The following is a 16,683-nucleotide window of genomic DNA, read 5'->3' on the forward strand; positions in this document are numbered from 1 at the left end:
AAAAGCGCTAATTAATCTAACTTGGTGATGAACTCAGGGATTACTTTTGGCGTGGGAGGTTTCTCAATAAACTGTCTTGTGTTTTATGCATTTCTAGGGCAGAACACTGCATAAATGGAATTAATTTGTTCTATCCGCTTGTACACTCTGTGTGGCCTTTGGTAGCCTGCTACCCCTGTTCCAGTTTAATGAGCCTCTTGTCTGGAGGGGAATAACAGTAAAGGGAAAAATTAGTACAATATTGCCTAATAGAAAGGATTTCTTTATGCATAAATTAGTTATATCCGTTTACAATATGCCATCTTATTGTAGTTTGACGTAGTAGATTAACTTTACAACTTTAAGCGCCCAATAACAAAACTATTTTATGTTTAAAATTTGGCATGATTTAAAATTTCATTTGTCACTTTTATTTAAAGTATAAAAAAAATTCAAGTTTTCAGTTTGCATAGGTTTGATAAAGAGAGTAAAGAGTGATTACAGCTGTTCATAAAAGTTTTGTTTCAGATTAAGTACTTGTTAATTTCTTAGCTAGTAATCATGACTGCTTATACTGTATATTTTGGATGCATTTTATATCAGCCTTAGGCAGTGCTCTGGTTTTAAGATGTAAAGAAATCTGAAGATTCTGAGAGAAGCTCTGAAGTAACTATAAAACAAAACCATTAACAATCTAGAAAAGGTTTAAAAATATTCTGCTTGAACAGAGTTCAGTATTGTGACTGGAGCCAGCTGAACCACGTTACTGTATATGGTCTTATGAAGGGTTTTCATGTTTTCATGTTTCATGTTTTCCTACATATGAACAAGTCTTCATGGTGCATCCATTGTTTTTTTTCTTACTTTATATTTACTATTTTTACTCTATTTTTTTACTCTTGGAATTACCCTCTAGTTGTTGTTCTGTGGCTCTGATGCTGACACAGCTCCCTGCTCATAACCTCTACATTTTAAAATATTAAATTGGATGCATTTAAGTGCTGCGGTATATGTAGACTAGTTTGGTATTGTATTATATGGTCAGACACACTCATGAGTCTGTTTAAGTTCTGTCAGTATTGTCTAATTGGGTTGATTGTATTTCATAAAATAGTCTTTTAGGTATAAACATGAATGAAGCATAGGTGTAACAATTTTTGCAAATAAGGGTATATTTCAAAAGAGAGCTGTTTCATATCGGCAATTACAGGGAAAACTGTTTACTTAATACTGAAGAACTGCAGTGATAGTTCACACTATAAACTTTGCTTTGATTTGATTTTCTGAAGGTAAAAATATTTTAAAAGTTGAATGGAGGTGAAATATGTGTTGCAGTCTCAGTCCTTGTCCATGTGGTTGGCAGGATGATCTGCAGGAGAGAAAGCTGGCACAGTTTGCCACAGTAACTGAGACTTGCATGGCATGGTGTCCGCATGTCAGGGTTGACATGACCTTGCGCAAGTATAAAATAATACCTTTGTGGTGCCTTCTTGCACTGCACCAGACCCACGAGGAGCTTCTTCACTTTTGCAAACAATTAATTCACAATACTGATCCACATACCGTATAAGCATATTTTGTTCTCGCTAACAAAGGTGGGATTTATTTAAGAAGCATAATTTCCAGCAATGTTTAATTCCTGCCCTTTATAAAAAAGAAAATAAAGAGACTATCACTAAAATAATGCAGAAAAAAATCCCCAAAGCTCCTCTCCAAAGCATGATAGAAGAACAACTAAAAAAGCAGATGGTACTTTCGGTAATAATGTTATCTTTAATTATATATATAATTGCAATAATAAGATTTGTAATAAGTGGAAGAAAAGATTTTCTGGTTGACTGACAAATGTGAAAGCCTAGCCACCTTGAATTCCAAATGAACATGCCCCTTGTCAGGCTCTGATTTGCCATGCTGTGGTGAAGGTCTGTGCCTGAGCTCAGGGGTTAATGAATGTTGTGATTTCTTTCCTTTGGCCTTAGCTCAGGCTGTTTGAAATGATTTCCTCTCCAAGTGTTGTGACATTGTTTTAATTGAATGAAGCTGCAGAACTGGCATGATAAATCAACAGAGAATGAATTTGTAATGAAATGCAAACGATATTAACTTAGAAATTGGTTGCAGTAGACAAAGCAGCTGGCTGTGATTAATTTTTTTTCATTTCCCTATGTAATCAGCATAAGAGTGAAGTGACCTTGGTTAGATATGGGAAATGCATGATAGTCATGCTTGTTCTAAGAGGTATTTTGGCAGATACATGAGAGCTGCTACCTATGATGATGATATACAGTATTTTACAATAGTACATTTACATTAAAAAAACTAAAAAATAGTATGAAGCAGAAGCTAGGAGCTGTGGATCATTCCTGTGCCGAAGAAGCTTAATGATCCTTAATTATACCAATGCTGAATGCTGAAGCAGCATTGCTATGATATAATGTTGTGATGCAATCAGTCCATTCCAGTCACTCTGTTGTAATTATTGAAAACTGAAAGCAACTAACTATTCATACAGACCTTTAAAGATCTTTAATGCAGTATTCAAATATTAAATGTCTTGTATATCAGAATGGGATTGTTTTAATGCCTAAAGCCCTAATTACAAAAAAAAGGTAATGGGTGTTCAGACCCCTGGAGGCAGTGGTGCCATTGCTATCACACATCAACCAAATAAAAACATAAAAAATACTTTAATTTCCCTGTAATGGGTGCTGTTGGCTTTATATGCAGGACCTGTTTCTAAATGTGGTTATTCTCATTAAATGTGTTAGCTGGGCTTTGTTCTCATATCCCAGTCTTTTGTCTTCCATGATAATGAAAACCAAAGGCATCCTGAGATGGAATTAGGACTGTGTGTTATTAAAATCCGTGAAATAATTAATTTGCCTATTACCAGTACTTGCTCATTTATCTTCATAATAAGATCATTCTGAATAATTTAAAGTCCACCGCGCTTACATTTTAAACGACCATAATTAGATTTGGTCTGTGTTTTATTGCAGATGATGAAAAATATATTTAAGATCTATTGTGCAGATCGGATAAATAGTATGATTGCTTTTCAACCTGATATTAGGAATTGCGTGGTGTGCAAATGGTTTATACATTCTCTATTGATTTTCAAGACACTTTAGAGAACTAAAACAGACTGTTTTCTTCTGTGCATAAATTCTAGAAGATTCTTTTTCAATCTGTTTTCCTGTCTTTTCATTTTTTCCCTTAGTTTTATCAGCAATTACCACTGTATCTCTGTAACAGAATATGAAATCTGGACTGTTAGTGAAGAAAAAGTAAAAAACAAATTCTTGCTTTGACATCACTGTATGTTTCTTCAATGAATGAGTGCTTGTAATTTGTATCTCTGGCATCTGTATGTATTTGTCATATACTGTACATGTCAACTAGGACAGCAATTAACTTAGAAGAAGAATTATGAGAGAAACTGATCTCACATCTCAAATAATGTAGAAATATAATACTAGAACTTCATGTGCCAACTTTCCAGAGGCAATGAATGATTTTGCATGAATGTTTTTTTTGTAGAATATTTTTTTAGCATTTTTCTGAAAACTCGAATGTTCTGGTACCAAGTCCTGGGCATGATTTTCCAAATTAAACCTATACCATTTGCATCATATATAACTAGAAAAGAAAAAAATACTGTCTTAACTTTATTTAATGTGCAAAATTGAAAAAATAAAAATGTCTGTTTTCTCTAATTGTTTGTAGGAGTGTCAGTGTCCTTTTTCTAATAACCAGAAATATTCACATAAGAACATAAAGTCCTTTAGATATACTGTACTGGTCATGAGCTAGAGAAAGATTCTTTCTTTTGCTTTAATAATACATGATTCAATTATGAGTTCAGGCAGGATCTGGAATGATATGGCCTCTCAGTGCCTATATTTATCTTCAAAGATTTCTAAATTCCAAATAATAGAAAAGCCTCTCAAATATATTTGAAAGAAACTGTACAAGTTCTAATAAATGTCTAAGATAAATATGAAAAAGAAGTGGAAGTGGCAGTTTACTGGTTACTTTGGAAAAATAACTTGCACGCCATTTTCTGTTACTTTAAACAAGTAAAAAAAAACTACCTGTTTGTTTTTGCTCTGTAAATCAGGAAATTAATTTTGATGTCAAGGTTTTTCATATTAAAGTCATTGCGTACTTAGTTACATAAATAATAAGTTATTGCTAGACTTTCATTTATGAAGAAAAAAAAGCTTTTCTTGATGTGGTCTGGGGTAAAGCTTTGTCTAAGTGTCTGTCTGTGTGTGTGTTCTTGTGCCTTTTAGTTTCAGCTCTAACTAATAGCGTTGTCAACATGTTGAGGAATGTTGACAGGCTGCAGCAGACAGGACACATGAGGCGTACACACACAGAGATAGGAATAAATGAGATCAGGGCTAAATATACTTGTGTGAGCTTTATACTGTTCTAGCAACTGCTTAAGCCCTGCTGTTTGATGATGGGGGGCAGTGGCCTTAAAAAGGAAGAGAATGCATTGTGACTCTGAATAAAAAAAAACAGCTGGTGGGCTTATCATTTCGCCCCGTGACAGATAAGGTCAAATGTTTTTGGAAGGACAAGGGCCAGGATCCAAAAGACAATGCGTATTCCTGTCCTTAATGCAGCCACACTCACAGAGCAGCCTGACATTGGAATAGTGAGCATGAAAAAAGAAGGCCAAGTTGATTTTGCCCTATTTTAATTTTGCCAGTCGTGCAACAAAATTGTAGTTTTAAACTACTTATAATTCTAGTCTTCAGTTTTTAGCCAAATTGTGTGAACTTTCACTATGGACTAAAAAACAGGACAGAAAGAACAAAAAAATCCCTAGACCTGTTGTTGAGGTTTGAGTTCCGATTAAACCGTGCATTATTGCTGAAATGTGAAGTACTGGCAAACAACGTAGAAGCAGCAAATGAAATGTAAAAAGATTTTGATAACTTTTAAGACTGGTAAAATACCTGGCAGATTGTTTAATGTAGAAACACAGAGTCAGAAGAGGTTACTTATGAAAAATATTTAGGTTTTTATGTTAACACTTTCTAGACGAAGTGGGGAAGCAATTAAAACCAAATAAATAGTTAGGATAAATAGTTAAAAGTATGTAATTGAAACCAAGGAACATTGTTAAAATGGTGTAATGCACTAGTCAGGTCTCTTTTATAATATTGTTTAATTTATGGTCACTACATCATAGAAAATATATAGCTTTTCTGAAATTAGTCCAGAGAAGGGCAACCAGATACATTCCAGGGCTTAAGGGAATACCAGACACAGCAGGCTGAGGGAACTGAGCCTTTTCAGTCTTGATCAGAGAAGATTGCAAGGGGGCTTAATACAAGTTTTTTTTAGAATCCTCAAGGGCATTTACAATGTCAGCCCGGAGGACTTTTTCAGAATGAACAGTGAAACATGAACCAGAGGACACAAGTGGAAACTACATGGAAGTGGAGGAGGCAGTTCTTCACCCTTAGGGTTGTGGGATTATGGAATAAGATACCCAGCCATGTTTATGAAGCTGTTATCCTGGCTTCTTTCAGGAAACATTTGGAAGAGACTCTTGGATCAGTTAACTACTACCAAATTGTAGTTAGATTAGATGGATTGAAGGGCCCCTCGCGATTGTAACTTTTCTTACGTTGGTATGATAGTCTGTCTACTAGTGACACTATTTGTGAGCAGACTTAGTTTGAAAGGTGTTAGAGACTTAATTTACTCATGATTGTCATTTACTTGCTATTAACAGACTATAGGTTTTACTGTACTATAATTTCATTACAAGAACTGAATAAAATTACAAGAACTGAAAACATTGTTATAGTAGAAATCATGATTGTCTGTTACATATTTTACTTATATAAAGACAAGCAGTTTTCAGGGGATCTGGTAATTTGCAGCTCTGCAACTGTAGAATTCTGGGCTCAAATTAAATAATTTTATCCCTGCTAGGTTTTTTAAGCTATTTTAAGATACCCAGCATGTTCACACTCCCTTTCTCCAGTTTTAAAGTGCTTTTACAATATTGAGGTACAAGGGTTGAGCTTTTTCTATTAATAATGTTCATGCAGCCAAATGTGCCCTTTTCAACTCTGCCAGGTGACAAATGATTTATGGACAGATGACAAATTGCTAAAACAAGTATGTGTTCTGTGTGTAAAAAGGAAACAATCCAATTTCAGCTGAAGCTCACTCACATCACATGCTTTCTAGAGGGTGAAATCTTGATTACATCCAGGTTAGCCAGTCCAGCTTTTGATTAATGAGATACATAGCATATTATCTCTCCTTATTTTAACACTGTTAGACCTTGCAGTAAACCTTTAATCAGTTTAAATAACTAAAAAGGTGCTATGATGCTTTTTCAGACCTAGAGAAATATATATTTTGTCAAGAGTTTTATGACTTGCAGTTTATATTTTTAAATTTTAGTTTTTGTAGTAAAATTCAGTAGTACCTTTTTTCTGTCAAGTCGCGAGCTTTATAAAAAACAACACTCTCCAATATTATATTTATTCACAGTATATTATGCCTTTTATTGTCTTTTGCTATTCATTAAATGTATTAATTATTAATGTGTTTTCTGTTCAGATGTTTTAATATATTCATTCTGGTATGAATGTGATCAAGTAAATATACCGTACACATGTAGATTTCTGATATCAAGATAAGACTGGTTTTGTGTTCAATATATGTGTGTACATATGCTGAATTCAGATAGTACTATGGCTTTATTTTTTCCAATTCATAAAACAGAATTGCACTGGAACTTGTTTGTCCTTCGACAGAAGCAAAATCAAATTTCCCAGCATTTGAGTGATATGTTAATATTACAGATGATTTTTGGGTCTGTCATTTCCTCTATCAGTATTTCCACAACACATGTAGTCTTAATCTTGAGCAGTGCCTTTGAAGCTTAGATATATTACAGCAGGCTTTGAAAAGTATATCCACACCAGAACTATGTAAAGCCAATTTCTGATTTGGAAATGCTGCTGAAATATCTGATTGAGAGCAGTAACATCTTCTGCAAGGGATTTTTTCTCTCTTGATATAAAGGGCATTTTACTATTTTTAAGTGACCCAAACATTTCTCAGTTCCTGAGTAGAATTGTTATTGTCACAGTATGCTAAACTGAGGAATGACAAGACACTGGGTGAATCTTCACCTAGCATTGATGCCGTGCTAAATGGTTTGTCTCTGGTCTGGTTGATTGAGCCAAGCATCAGTGTCTCTAAACACAGCTCTGAGTGGGAACTGACTGGTCCCATCCTCATCTGAGTCGTTGTCGGATCGTTATGGTCGAGACGCAGGTTTCTCTACTGTTCTGTAATCGGGTGGCTTAGGACAGTTAATTTCATTAACGTTTTTCAGAAAAAGCATGTGATGACTGGTCGAGAGCCGTGTAATTTTCTTTGTACTGAAAGTGGAATCAGCAATATTCTTCGCTGTGTAGGTAAGAAAACCTAGTAGTTTTAGTACACAGATGCTGATAGGAGCTAATTTAAATATTAATTTATAAGGAAGTTATTCAGAAATGAGTTTAAATAGCCCCCTGCCCTACAACGCGAAGATCTGTGCACCCAGTGGTGTTCAAATGACGGCTTACACCATTGATGTTATGGAAGTTAGAATCCCTTAGCTGAAATGAGATTTTGGAAAAGTTGATATTTTTTGCAGAGAGTCTCCAGTTTTCAGTAGGAAGCAGCTGGGGGCTCTGTCTCTGTAATGAAGAGAGCAGCAGCACAAGGATGCCACTTGTCCACATGTGGGGCTCCATGTAACTGTGAGGAGGAGAGGATGGCTGTAGGCGTTGGAACTAATTTTATTTTTCCAAGCTCAACCACTGCACAGTTAGTCAAAATGAAACAGCTCATTAAATATCCGCCTTTGCATTTTAGGATTATCCTGTCGGGTATTATGCAGCTGTACTAAAACAAAAGGTGGCTTTGTAAGGCCTTTGCACATAGTCGCAGAAAGTTGTTGAGGTTCATTTTCATGTTGTTGATTTCAGTCGTGTTATGTGTTGAAATCTACAGGAATGCATTCCCTTCCTTGTAGTAATAATTAACTGCACACAGTCCTGAATTCTTGCACAACAGGAGCTGTTTGGTTTGGATAGAAAATTATATGAAAAATTTCATCAGTCTATCATTCCACCTAGAAGCAGACCTAAAAAGGGCAGAGTTACTCAGCTTTCATAGTTTATTAGTAGGATGTTGTTGTATTGTTACTTTAAGCTAAAGAGAGGCTGTCTTTGTTATACAGTATCTCTCATTTAACATGTTGTAAAATCTCTAGCAAGCTACCTGTGAAATTAAAGTATTTCACAATTAGAGAATTATTTAACTATAATGAACGATATGCATATAAAATAACTGTTAGTTAACAGAGTTGAATCACTAAAAAATCAAAACTAGTCAAATTCTGATATCTCTCTCCCTTGCATGGGTTATAAAGTTTCTTCATCCTGTATGTCACTGAATCATATATCCTCATAGCAGAATAGTTTTATTCCCATGCTTGTATTGAACAATTCTTCTTGTGGAAACTGTTCTTCAAAAATGATTTGTCTGCTTTGTTTACATGTATTATCTTTAATCTGTTGTGGCAGCACAATAAAAATGCCTAAAAATTATTAAACTAAGTTTACCTTATCCAAAATACTTTTTATACAGTTTTTTATCAGTTGCTGTCGCCTTTTGTTTTGATTTGTAGAAGAGATATTGGATTCCATCACTGTTACTTCAGCTTCTAAAGCCAAGACAATTTAATTCAATCAGATAAAGCTTGATCACTATAAATTAAAAAGAGAAATGGAAAGAATGACAAGATAAAAGAGTCATCTTTTTTCTTTTCAGAATCAATTAGGAAGTTAATGTTTAATTTGGAAAAATTCCACCTCACGGCAGTTCATGGAAGATGTGTATTTTACTGCAATGAGAAAACTGCAATTTTTTCTATCTACATATGGAAGCCAATAAGTGCAAAGTGAGACTTTCATAATCAGTATGTTCTGTTACACACTTGAGGATTTTCTGCCTTTAGAGCAATACATTACATATGGCAAATCTTCTGCAAAATACATTATCAGAAACTTTGATTAAATATCCTTTTAATCACAATAATTTACTTAGATTGTTTTAGGTTTACTGTTTTGAAGGCTGTAGTCTATACAGTTTGTTGTTTAGTGGCTTTAAAGGTGTCCCATACAGTTCTTCAAAGGTAATTGCGGCTTTGAGGTACAAACTGACTTCAAACCCATGTGCTGACTTTTCCCTAGGGTAATTCTGTGGCAAAATAAAAGGATACTTTATGTTATTTAAATTAACAGACTAACAGAACCAGCTAAATGTTGACTGTAGCTCTCCAAAGACCCTCATATTCCCAATAAACATTATTACAGCTGTGCTTTGCAAGATCTTTATAGATGAGGGAAGTATATTTTATAAAGTATTTTACCTGCATGTGGCTGAAATCGCACAGTTTTTATTCTTTTGATGAAGTTAACTGCATTTTGTGCTTTTGTTTATTTAAAATATTTCACTTTTTTCTCAGATGAGGAAACTAACCAAGTTAGGCTGTGGTTGTGATGATAACAGGCAAAACCAATATAAAAGACAGCAGATATTTTATGCAAAGGCTACAGCATTTATTTTTAAACACAGGTGGTGTGTTTTAAGTACAAAGTGCAAATAAACACTGTTAAAAACAGAGTGGTCTCTTTGTTACCAGTAAGTGAGGCGATTTTCACAAGATCAGACAGGTTCTTTTCAACAGGTAAATTGAAGTGTGAAAAAAATGTTTTTTTCCCTTAACCTGTAGCTTGAGGACAAGTAATGCCTCCCAACATTTTACAACAGCATCCTATAGTATGTCCTTCAATCAGCTTTCAGCTTCTTTCTCCTTGTATTTTTGTCATCAACAAGGAGTATGGCAAATCAGACATGCTAATTAAAAAAACCCAATATTTAAACAATTGACAGACCTTATCTTGTTGCCTTCACTTTAGAATAGGTCTTGAGCATTCCCTGATAGAGCTAGCTATTGTGAGCTATTTAAGTGAATTGTCAGAGAAGCTCATGATTAAGGTCTGAGATTACGCTCAGGTGAGGGGTCAAATTAAGTGTTTTCATTTGCTGTTTTTTGCTCTGTGATGGCGAGTACTTGAATTTTGCCCTTGGGGGATGTTTTTAAAATGCTTTTCTGAATATTGTACACTTTTTGGGTATTAAAAGCATCAAGGATCTAGCCATTCTTGGTTTAATTGGATTTTTTCCTCGCATCTTCAGGCAGCTGTGGTGAATTAATATTTAGGTTAAAGATGTAATATACAGTAGCTGAATATTGCATTTTCCCTTACTTTACCCCCTACATAACAGATGCAAAGCTTGTTTTAATATGTGAGCACATTATTTATTAGCATTTGGACTATTTATGGGTACTGCAATGGTATTACCAATCCTTCATCACTTATAGTTCAGGTGGGTAGCTGCGTCAGCATGCATAGGCTGCAAAGGAACAAGTAATACGTTTATTCCATGCTGAAAAAAAGAAGAAAGAGAACACAACGTTTCGGCCGTGGAGAAACTTCACTTGACACCTGAAGAAGGCTCCATGGCCGAAACGTTGTGTCCTCTTTCTTCATTTTTTCAGCATGGAATAAACCTATTACTTGTTCCTTCATCACTTATGCACAATTTAAAAAAAGCAGTGAAACCCACTAAATTAATCTTGTTGGAATTTGTATTAGCTGCGTTCATACTGCCAGAAGTCAATAGAATGTACTACAAGGTACTTAAGTATTCCCCTTTAGATCCCGACTCTGGAAGAATTTCTCATTAACTGAGTCGAATTCTCAATGAGAGAATCTTTTTTAACTTGCAAAACTGCAGGACTTTCTCTGAAATTAGGTTCAAAACGTCAGGTTGTTTATAGTACAATTTTGAATGATCTCCATTTTTTTAAAACGGATATACAGTAAGAGAAAATGTTCTGAGTCTTCTGAATAGACAATTACTATTTGCAAAGGCTGAGTTGTGTAAATCTAGTAATTAACAGTTTCTTGAATGAAGTATTTGAAAAAATGTCACTTTTTTCATTTTATTGCTGGGCATGCATTTCATGGTTTCACAACAGTGAAAGTAAAGTATGCTTTGCAGTGCAGATAATTATTGTATCTGTTAGGATATTTATAAGCGCTCACATCTTTTCCTATTATTAATTTTTAACTATTGAAAATGCTAATTGCCACTCCAACTTTGGTTTTTAGTTTAATCCTCAGGCAAAATGCATCATCAATGTTTGCCTGGTGCAAATAAATAAAGGCTTCGTGGAATATGTGTGAATGAGCTCAGGGCCTCCTAGGATTGCAGAGCCATAAGGGATGTCTTAAGGCAATGCCAGAGGCAGGTCTGAGGGCCTTTTGATAGTCTCCCACTCGAGGGTTTCATGATCGAGCTGTTCCTTGTCAAATCAGCCAAGTTCCTGGAAAATCTCCACTGCAAGATTTTGATTTTGTGAAGTTATGAGTTTGCGGGGGACCTTAAAATTGAAAAACGAAATCGGTTATCAGCTCCTCTGTGATTTTTGTAAGTATGTATTGCATCTAAAGTAGAAGTGATAGCCCTTTCAGATAGCTTAGATGTGCTCATAAATTAACTGACTTTCTGTATGCAGCTCTGCTCCTGTCTACCTGCTTTATGGTCTGATTTAATGACCTCACAAAAAGGCTTCAGAATGAAAGCATGGAAATTGGCCCCATGTTTGAAGGGCTGCAGCTCTTTTTGGGACACATTAACAAACATTCTTAATGATCATGAATTGACTTGATAATCCCTGTCCTTCAAAGTTTAAGAACTGTTCAAATATGATTAAAATACATTATTGTTCATTTGGATGTATTGTACATTATGACAAACTAACCACTTTAAAGGGCTTTATTGTGACATCTTCATATACGTTTTAAAGATAATCTAAAAGTTATTTTACTAAATTTACTAAAACCTGAGGCTTACCAATGTGAAAATGCTAAACAAATTTTAAAAAATACCCAAAATTGACATTTCAGATAAACATTGTTATACACTCAAAATGGGAAGTGGTAGTGGAAATAGCAGAGAAACAAAGATTTCTCTATCAAATTAATAGAAGGCAAAAAGTGCCATATAAAATTACCTGAAAGCAAGACAAAAGTTTACAACATAGTTTCGGAAAGAGAAGTCAGATTGTCACCTGAGATGACAACAGTTGTGAGTGTCATTCTTCTAGTACTGAAGACAGCTGGCTGTGAAGATCTTGATGGAAATACTGCTACCAAGAAACCCACGTTAAGGCCTCAGGATAAAATGAAAGCTGTTTGCAAAAAAAACTCCAAAATTGAGCATTACAGTCATGGAATGAAGTATTATACTCTAATCAGCACAAAATCAAACCTTTTCAGTTAGTATATGATACCAGATAGGAGAAGAGCTATTGGATGTTAGAATGCAGAATATCTGCAGGTAACTAAAACAACCAACCCCCAGAGCAAGCTGTTATTCTTAAAATAAACCTGTGTGCATAACATTTAAAATAAAGGATGTAGTTTGATATGAAATTAAGCATGAACAAAAAGTAACAAGATCACTAAAATGGAATGCTGCAGTGTAGAAAATACGAGATGTAATAAATTTGAAAAAGGTAGAAGAAATTGATTGTAGTTTTTGATTGATTTTCTTTTTGTTTCAACTTCTTTTTTTTTGAAAGCAAAGTGAACCACTGTTGCAAGCCAGTTACCCAGTGCCCAGTAGCTGTGTTGTTTCCTGAACAGACTCTCTCATTAGTTTATTGTGCTTTTGTGCAGTTCAACTTCGTGGGACGAATCCTGGGACCCAGAGGATTAACAGCGAAGCAGCTGGAGGCAGAGACGGGGTGCAAAATCATGGTTCGTGGAAAGGGCTCAATGAGGGACAAAAAGAAGGTAGGAGATTTTTTTTTTTAGTTCCACTAATTCAACCTGCAATTCATACGTCGGCTAATTTCCAAATAGAAATGAACATAAGGGTACTTAAAAGCATAAATGTATAATTTTGTCATGCTTTTTGTTTGGCCATTTGCTTGATGTGCAGTTAATACTAAGCAATTATTAAACTACAGCTTTTTAGTTTGGAAGTGTTTGCCGAAAGACCCTATTACATTTGTGCGTCAATTCCCTGTAATTTGTGACTGTGAATTGCTCTGTTGGGTTAGTGTTGTAAAAAAGAATGGAATGTTGCATTTTGCTAATGTCTCTTCTACTTTCAGCAAGGCCATAGGTTAGAATATCCTAATGATGTTGAAATCAAAATGATTTAACTGTGTGCAAACTCCTCGTCAACTGTATGGTGCTGTAGAGCTTGCTCAAGGACAAAGAAACTAAAGATGCATTAAATCTTGGAATGTCATGTTAATGGTCCCCAAGGCGGTTTGATGTAGAAAAAGATTAGATGTATTCAAATCAAATTAAGCAAGATTAGATTGAATATACTGAGCAAATTGATACCACTTTCTTCTTCTCCTTCTCAAGTGACAGACTAGCATCCCAGCATGATGTACTGAATGCTCAGCAGTCAACAGTCATATACTCTGTTAGATTTCCATACCCTGGTATTTTTTGTCATTTTCTGTGATTCACAGAGGAAATTACATTTTTTTAAATAGTTTAAAACTTCTGATATGCAGGAAACGAATGATTTTTCTCATCTGCTCAGCAATTTGGTCATTTTTTTCATTAGCAAAAATGTCCCATAAATCAGAACAAAATAAATGTTATCTTGATGTGAGCTAACACATTTTTGCTGCTTCTTATCTAATATTTACTAAAATGCAATGAAGACATGAGAAGGACGTTTTTTCAATGTCTGGTGTTACCAGATTCATTGTCCAGAGTAATGGTTCTGGAGCAGCATGTCTGTCTAATTTCTAGAGACTGTAAGAATTACTCCAGTTGTACATGCGCCATGTTAGCTTTCACTCCCTTTGTATTGAACTTGTCATTGACTTCTCTTCTGCTGCACTTTCATGAGGGAATAGGCAATCTTCTGTGGATCAATCCTTATAGAAGTATAGACATGCAGTTTAGACCTGGCAGTGACAGGACTTTGACTTCGTAAATGTAATTGATACTTGCTAGGATCATCAACAGCGATGCAGAGACTCAGACTAGGAAGCTAAAACCCATTCTTCTGGTTAGTGGTTTGTTCTGCATCATTTTTAACCACTCTGGTTCTCTCCATGGTTCTGTCTTGTAGTAGAGCAAAGTACAGCAACACAGTGCTGTCCTTGTGAACCCATCTCCATCACTTAAGGCTTCACTTGTAAAATACTGTATTATAATTCAAAGCATTGCATTTGCCTCCATTATTTAAATGGAAATTGATTTTTGCACGGGGTGGATGTGTGCACAGAAAGCATAATGCACCACCTTGCCATTTGCACTGCCTTTTGACTTCATGCCAGCTGCCCCAGAGAAGTAAAACTGGATCACCTTCCAGAGAGACAAATCGTGTTCTCCTGCTCAGGCAGGGCCATGGCTGGCTGCTACAGAGACACAAACTCTGCTGTCTGTCTTCAGGATGAAGGGACAAAGTGTTAAAGCATGAAAAATATTTGTATTCGTTTAAAAAAAATCCTTTTATTTAAAGTGACCATTCACAGATACCTATGCAAAAGAAAAAAAAATAAGGTTTGGCTGGTGCTCTTGAATTTCCTTGATAATAAATTCACAAGTACAGTTAATTCATAAGAGCACAGGTAGAAATTGCTTGGAAATATATGTATCAGGTTATCCTTATATCTAGAAGTTATGCTCTATATATACAGTAACCATATAGTTGTATATGGTTACATTAACTATAAAAGACTAGTGTTCTCTCCGATTGAATATTAAACAATTCACAGATCTGCTAAATGTACAGCATACTGTATATACTGCATCTATAAAAAAACTAAATGATTTTTAATATCAAGTTGTTTTGGTTTTCATGCAAATGTTTTTTGGCATCTGCTTTCTCTCTCATTTACAGTCTAACATAGGTCTCTGTCTCTATAAATACTATTCATTGCCTAAAGAGCCAAAAAAATTGCTTTACTCTGGAGAATAGCAATCCAGCATCCTCCAGGCTGTCAAGCAATAGGGGACTGTGATGAAAAACTTGGCAAAGCAGATGAATTAAATGTAAAGCTGAAATCCTTATTACACATTTTTGTCAGCTTAGCGATAGAAAACAAAGCCTTAGAAAGCAATTTTTGAGTCAGTTGCAGTTTTACAAAATTGCTAAAGATTGTGATAAAGGCAAGGAATTGTTTTTATATCAACTATTAAGGGTTGAGCTGTTCATTCTAGTTCTAGAATTTATTTCTAGTGCTAGAACATTTATATGTTATTTAGTAGGTAAAAAGTCAAATCTAGGCATTCTTGAAATAATTAGGTAGAAGTAATTTACAAAATTTGCATAATGAAACAGGCTCTGTGGGCTTATATGGCTTCTTTTTATGATAGTTTGTGCTAAAGTTTCTCATGATCCACCTGGCTACACTGTAATCAGGTAATGGACATAATTTCAGGCATATGGAGTTAACAGTTGATTAAAATCAGGGTTGAAGCTGATTTAAACAAAACACAAAAGGGATTCAAACATGAAAGTATCGGACAGTGGTTGTAAAATTAATGCAGCAGGTACACTAGCAGTGCAATACAGTGCCATATGGGTTGTAATACAGCCCATTTGGGGGGAGCAGAACATGTACAGTATATGTTGTATGTAAATGTGCAGATCACAGATAGTCTTTGTCTTTTACTGGTGTTTCAAATTATCTAAGTAAAGGATATGGGCAACATTTTGTATATGAGTGTTTGTCCATCCATAAATCATTCTATTTTAAATAATCACCTTATTCTTCGAGTTCTCAGTGATCCAGAGCCTGACCCCACAGACACGGTATGAGACAAACTGCGCCCTGGATAAGTCATTAGTCCGTCACAGGACATGTGCTCACTCACACCCACATACTGTATAAGGATCACGTCCAGTTCACCTGTACAGCATGTCTTTGGATTGAGAAAAGACACTGACGTACCTGGAGAAAACCCACACAGGCATGGAGAGAATGAGCAAACTCCGCGCCTAAGACATTGCAGGCTGGAACGGGATCCAGGACCCCAGAGCTGTGAGGTCGTAGCGATAACTGCTGTGCCCCTATGCTCTCTAAATTACACAGTATGTGGGGCTTTATGTTAAAAAATATTTTTGTGCCAATTTTAAAACCATAAACTCAGATCTAAAATTCCTTTGTGATCATGGTGCTAAATGTTTAGGCACAGCTATAGGTTGGTAGTCTAATTCGTCTTTGCCCATCATTCTATTTATGGTTTAATTCCCTGCCTTCTGAATAATTATACAGTGCACTTAATTCACACAGCAAGTCCAGAATGCTACAATTTATGGGGAAGAATTGAATGCAGAACATTCTGAATGGTCAAATGAACCTCAAATAAACACACAACTCTCTCTAAATGAATCACAGACTATAAAGAAAAGGGCAGACAGTGACATTTATATATTGGCCCCAACTAATCTACCTTCTACAGCCAAAATTTGACCTTTATTCTTGAAATAGCAACTAGCAGAAATGGCCTGATCGGCCCACAGATTTATATTGCTTGTAAATCCACACAG

General features: G+C 35.3%; 1 protein-coding gene across 6 annotated transcripts in view; it reads left to right on the top strand.

Annotated features, from left to right (window-relative positions):
• Positions 1-16,683, top strand: part of LOC102697252 (KH domain-containing RNA-binding protein QKI) — a 130,390-nt gene that overhangs the window by 40,804 nt on the left and 72,903 nt on the right. For all 6 annotated transcript variants that reach the window (XR_001480334.2, XM_015362941.2, XM_015362940.2 and 3 more), the window contains exon 3: positions 12,831-12,947. Coding sequence is in view for 5 of the 6 variants with exons in the window: in XM_015362941.2 (XP_015218427.2) it covers positions 12,831-12,947 (117 nt within the window). In the remaining variant the exon portion in view is untranslated. The remainder of the gene's footprint in view (positions 1-12,830; positions 12,948-16,683) is intronic.

The sequence above is a fragment of the Lepisosteus oculatus genome, chromosome 17, assembly GCF_040954835.1.
Source record: "Lepisosteus oculatus isolate fLepOcu1 chromosome 17, fLepOcu1.hap2, whole genome shotgun sequence".
Classification (NCBI taxonomy): Eukaryota; Metazoa; Chordata; class Actinopteri; order Semionotiformes; family Lepisosteidae; genus Lepisosteus; species Lepisosteus oculatus.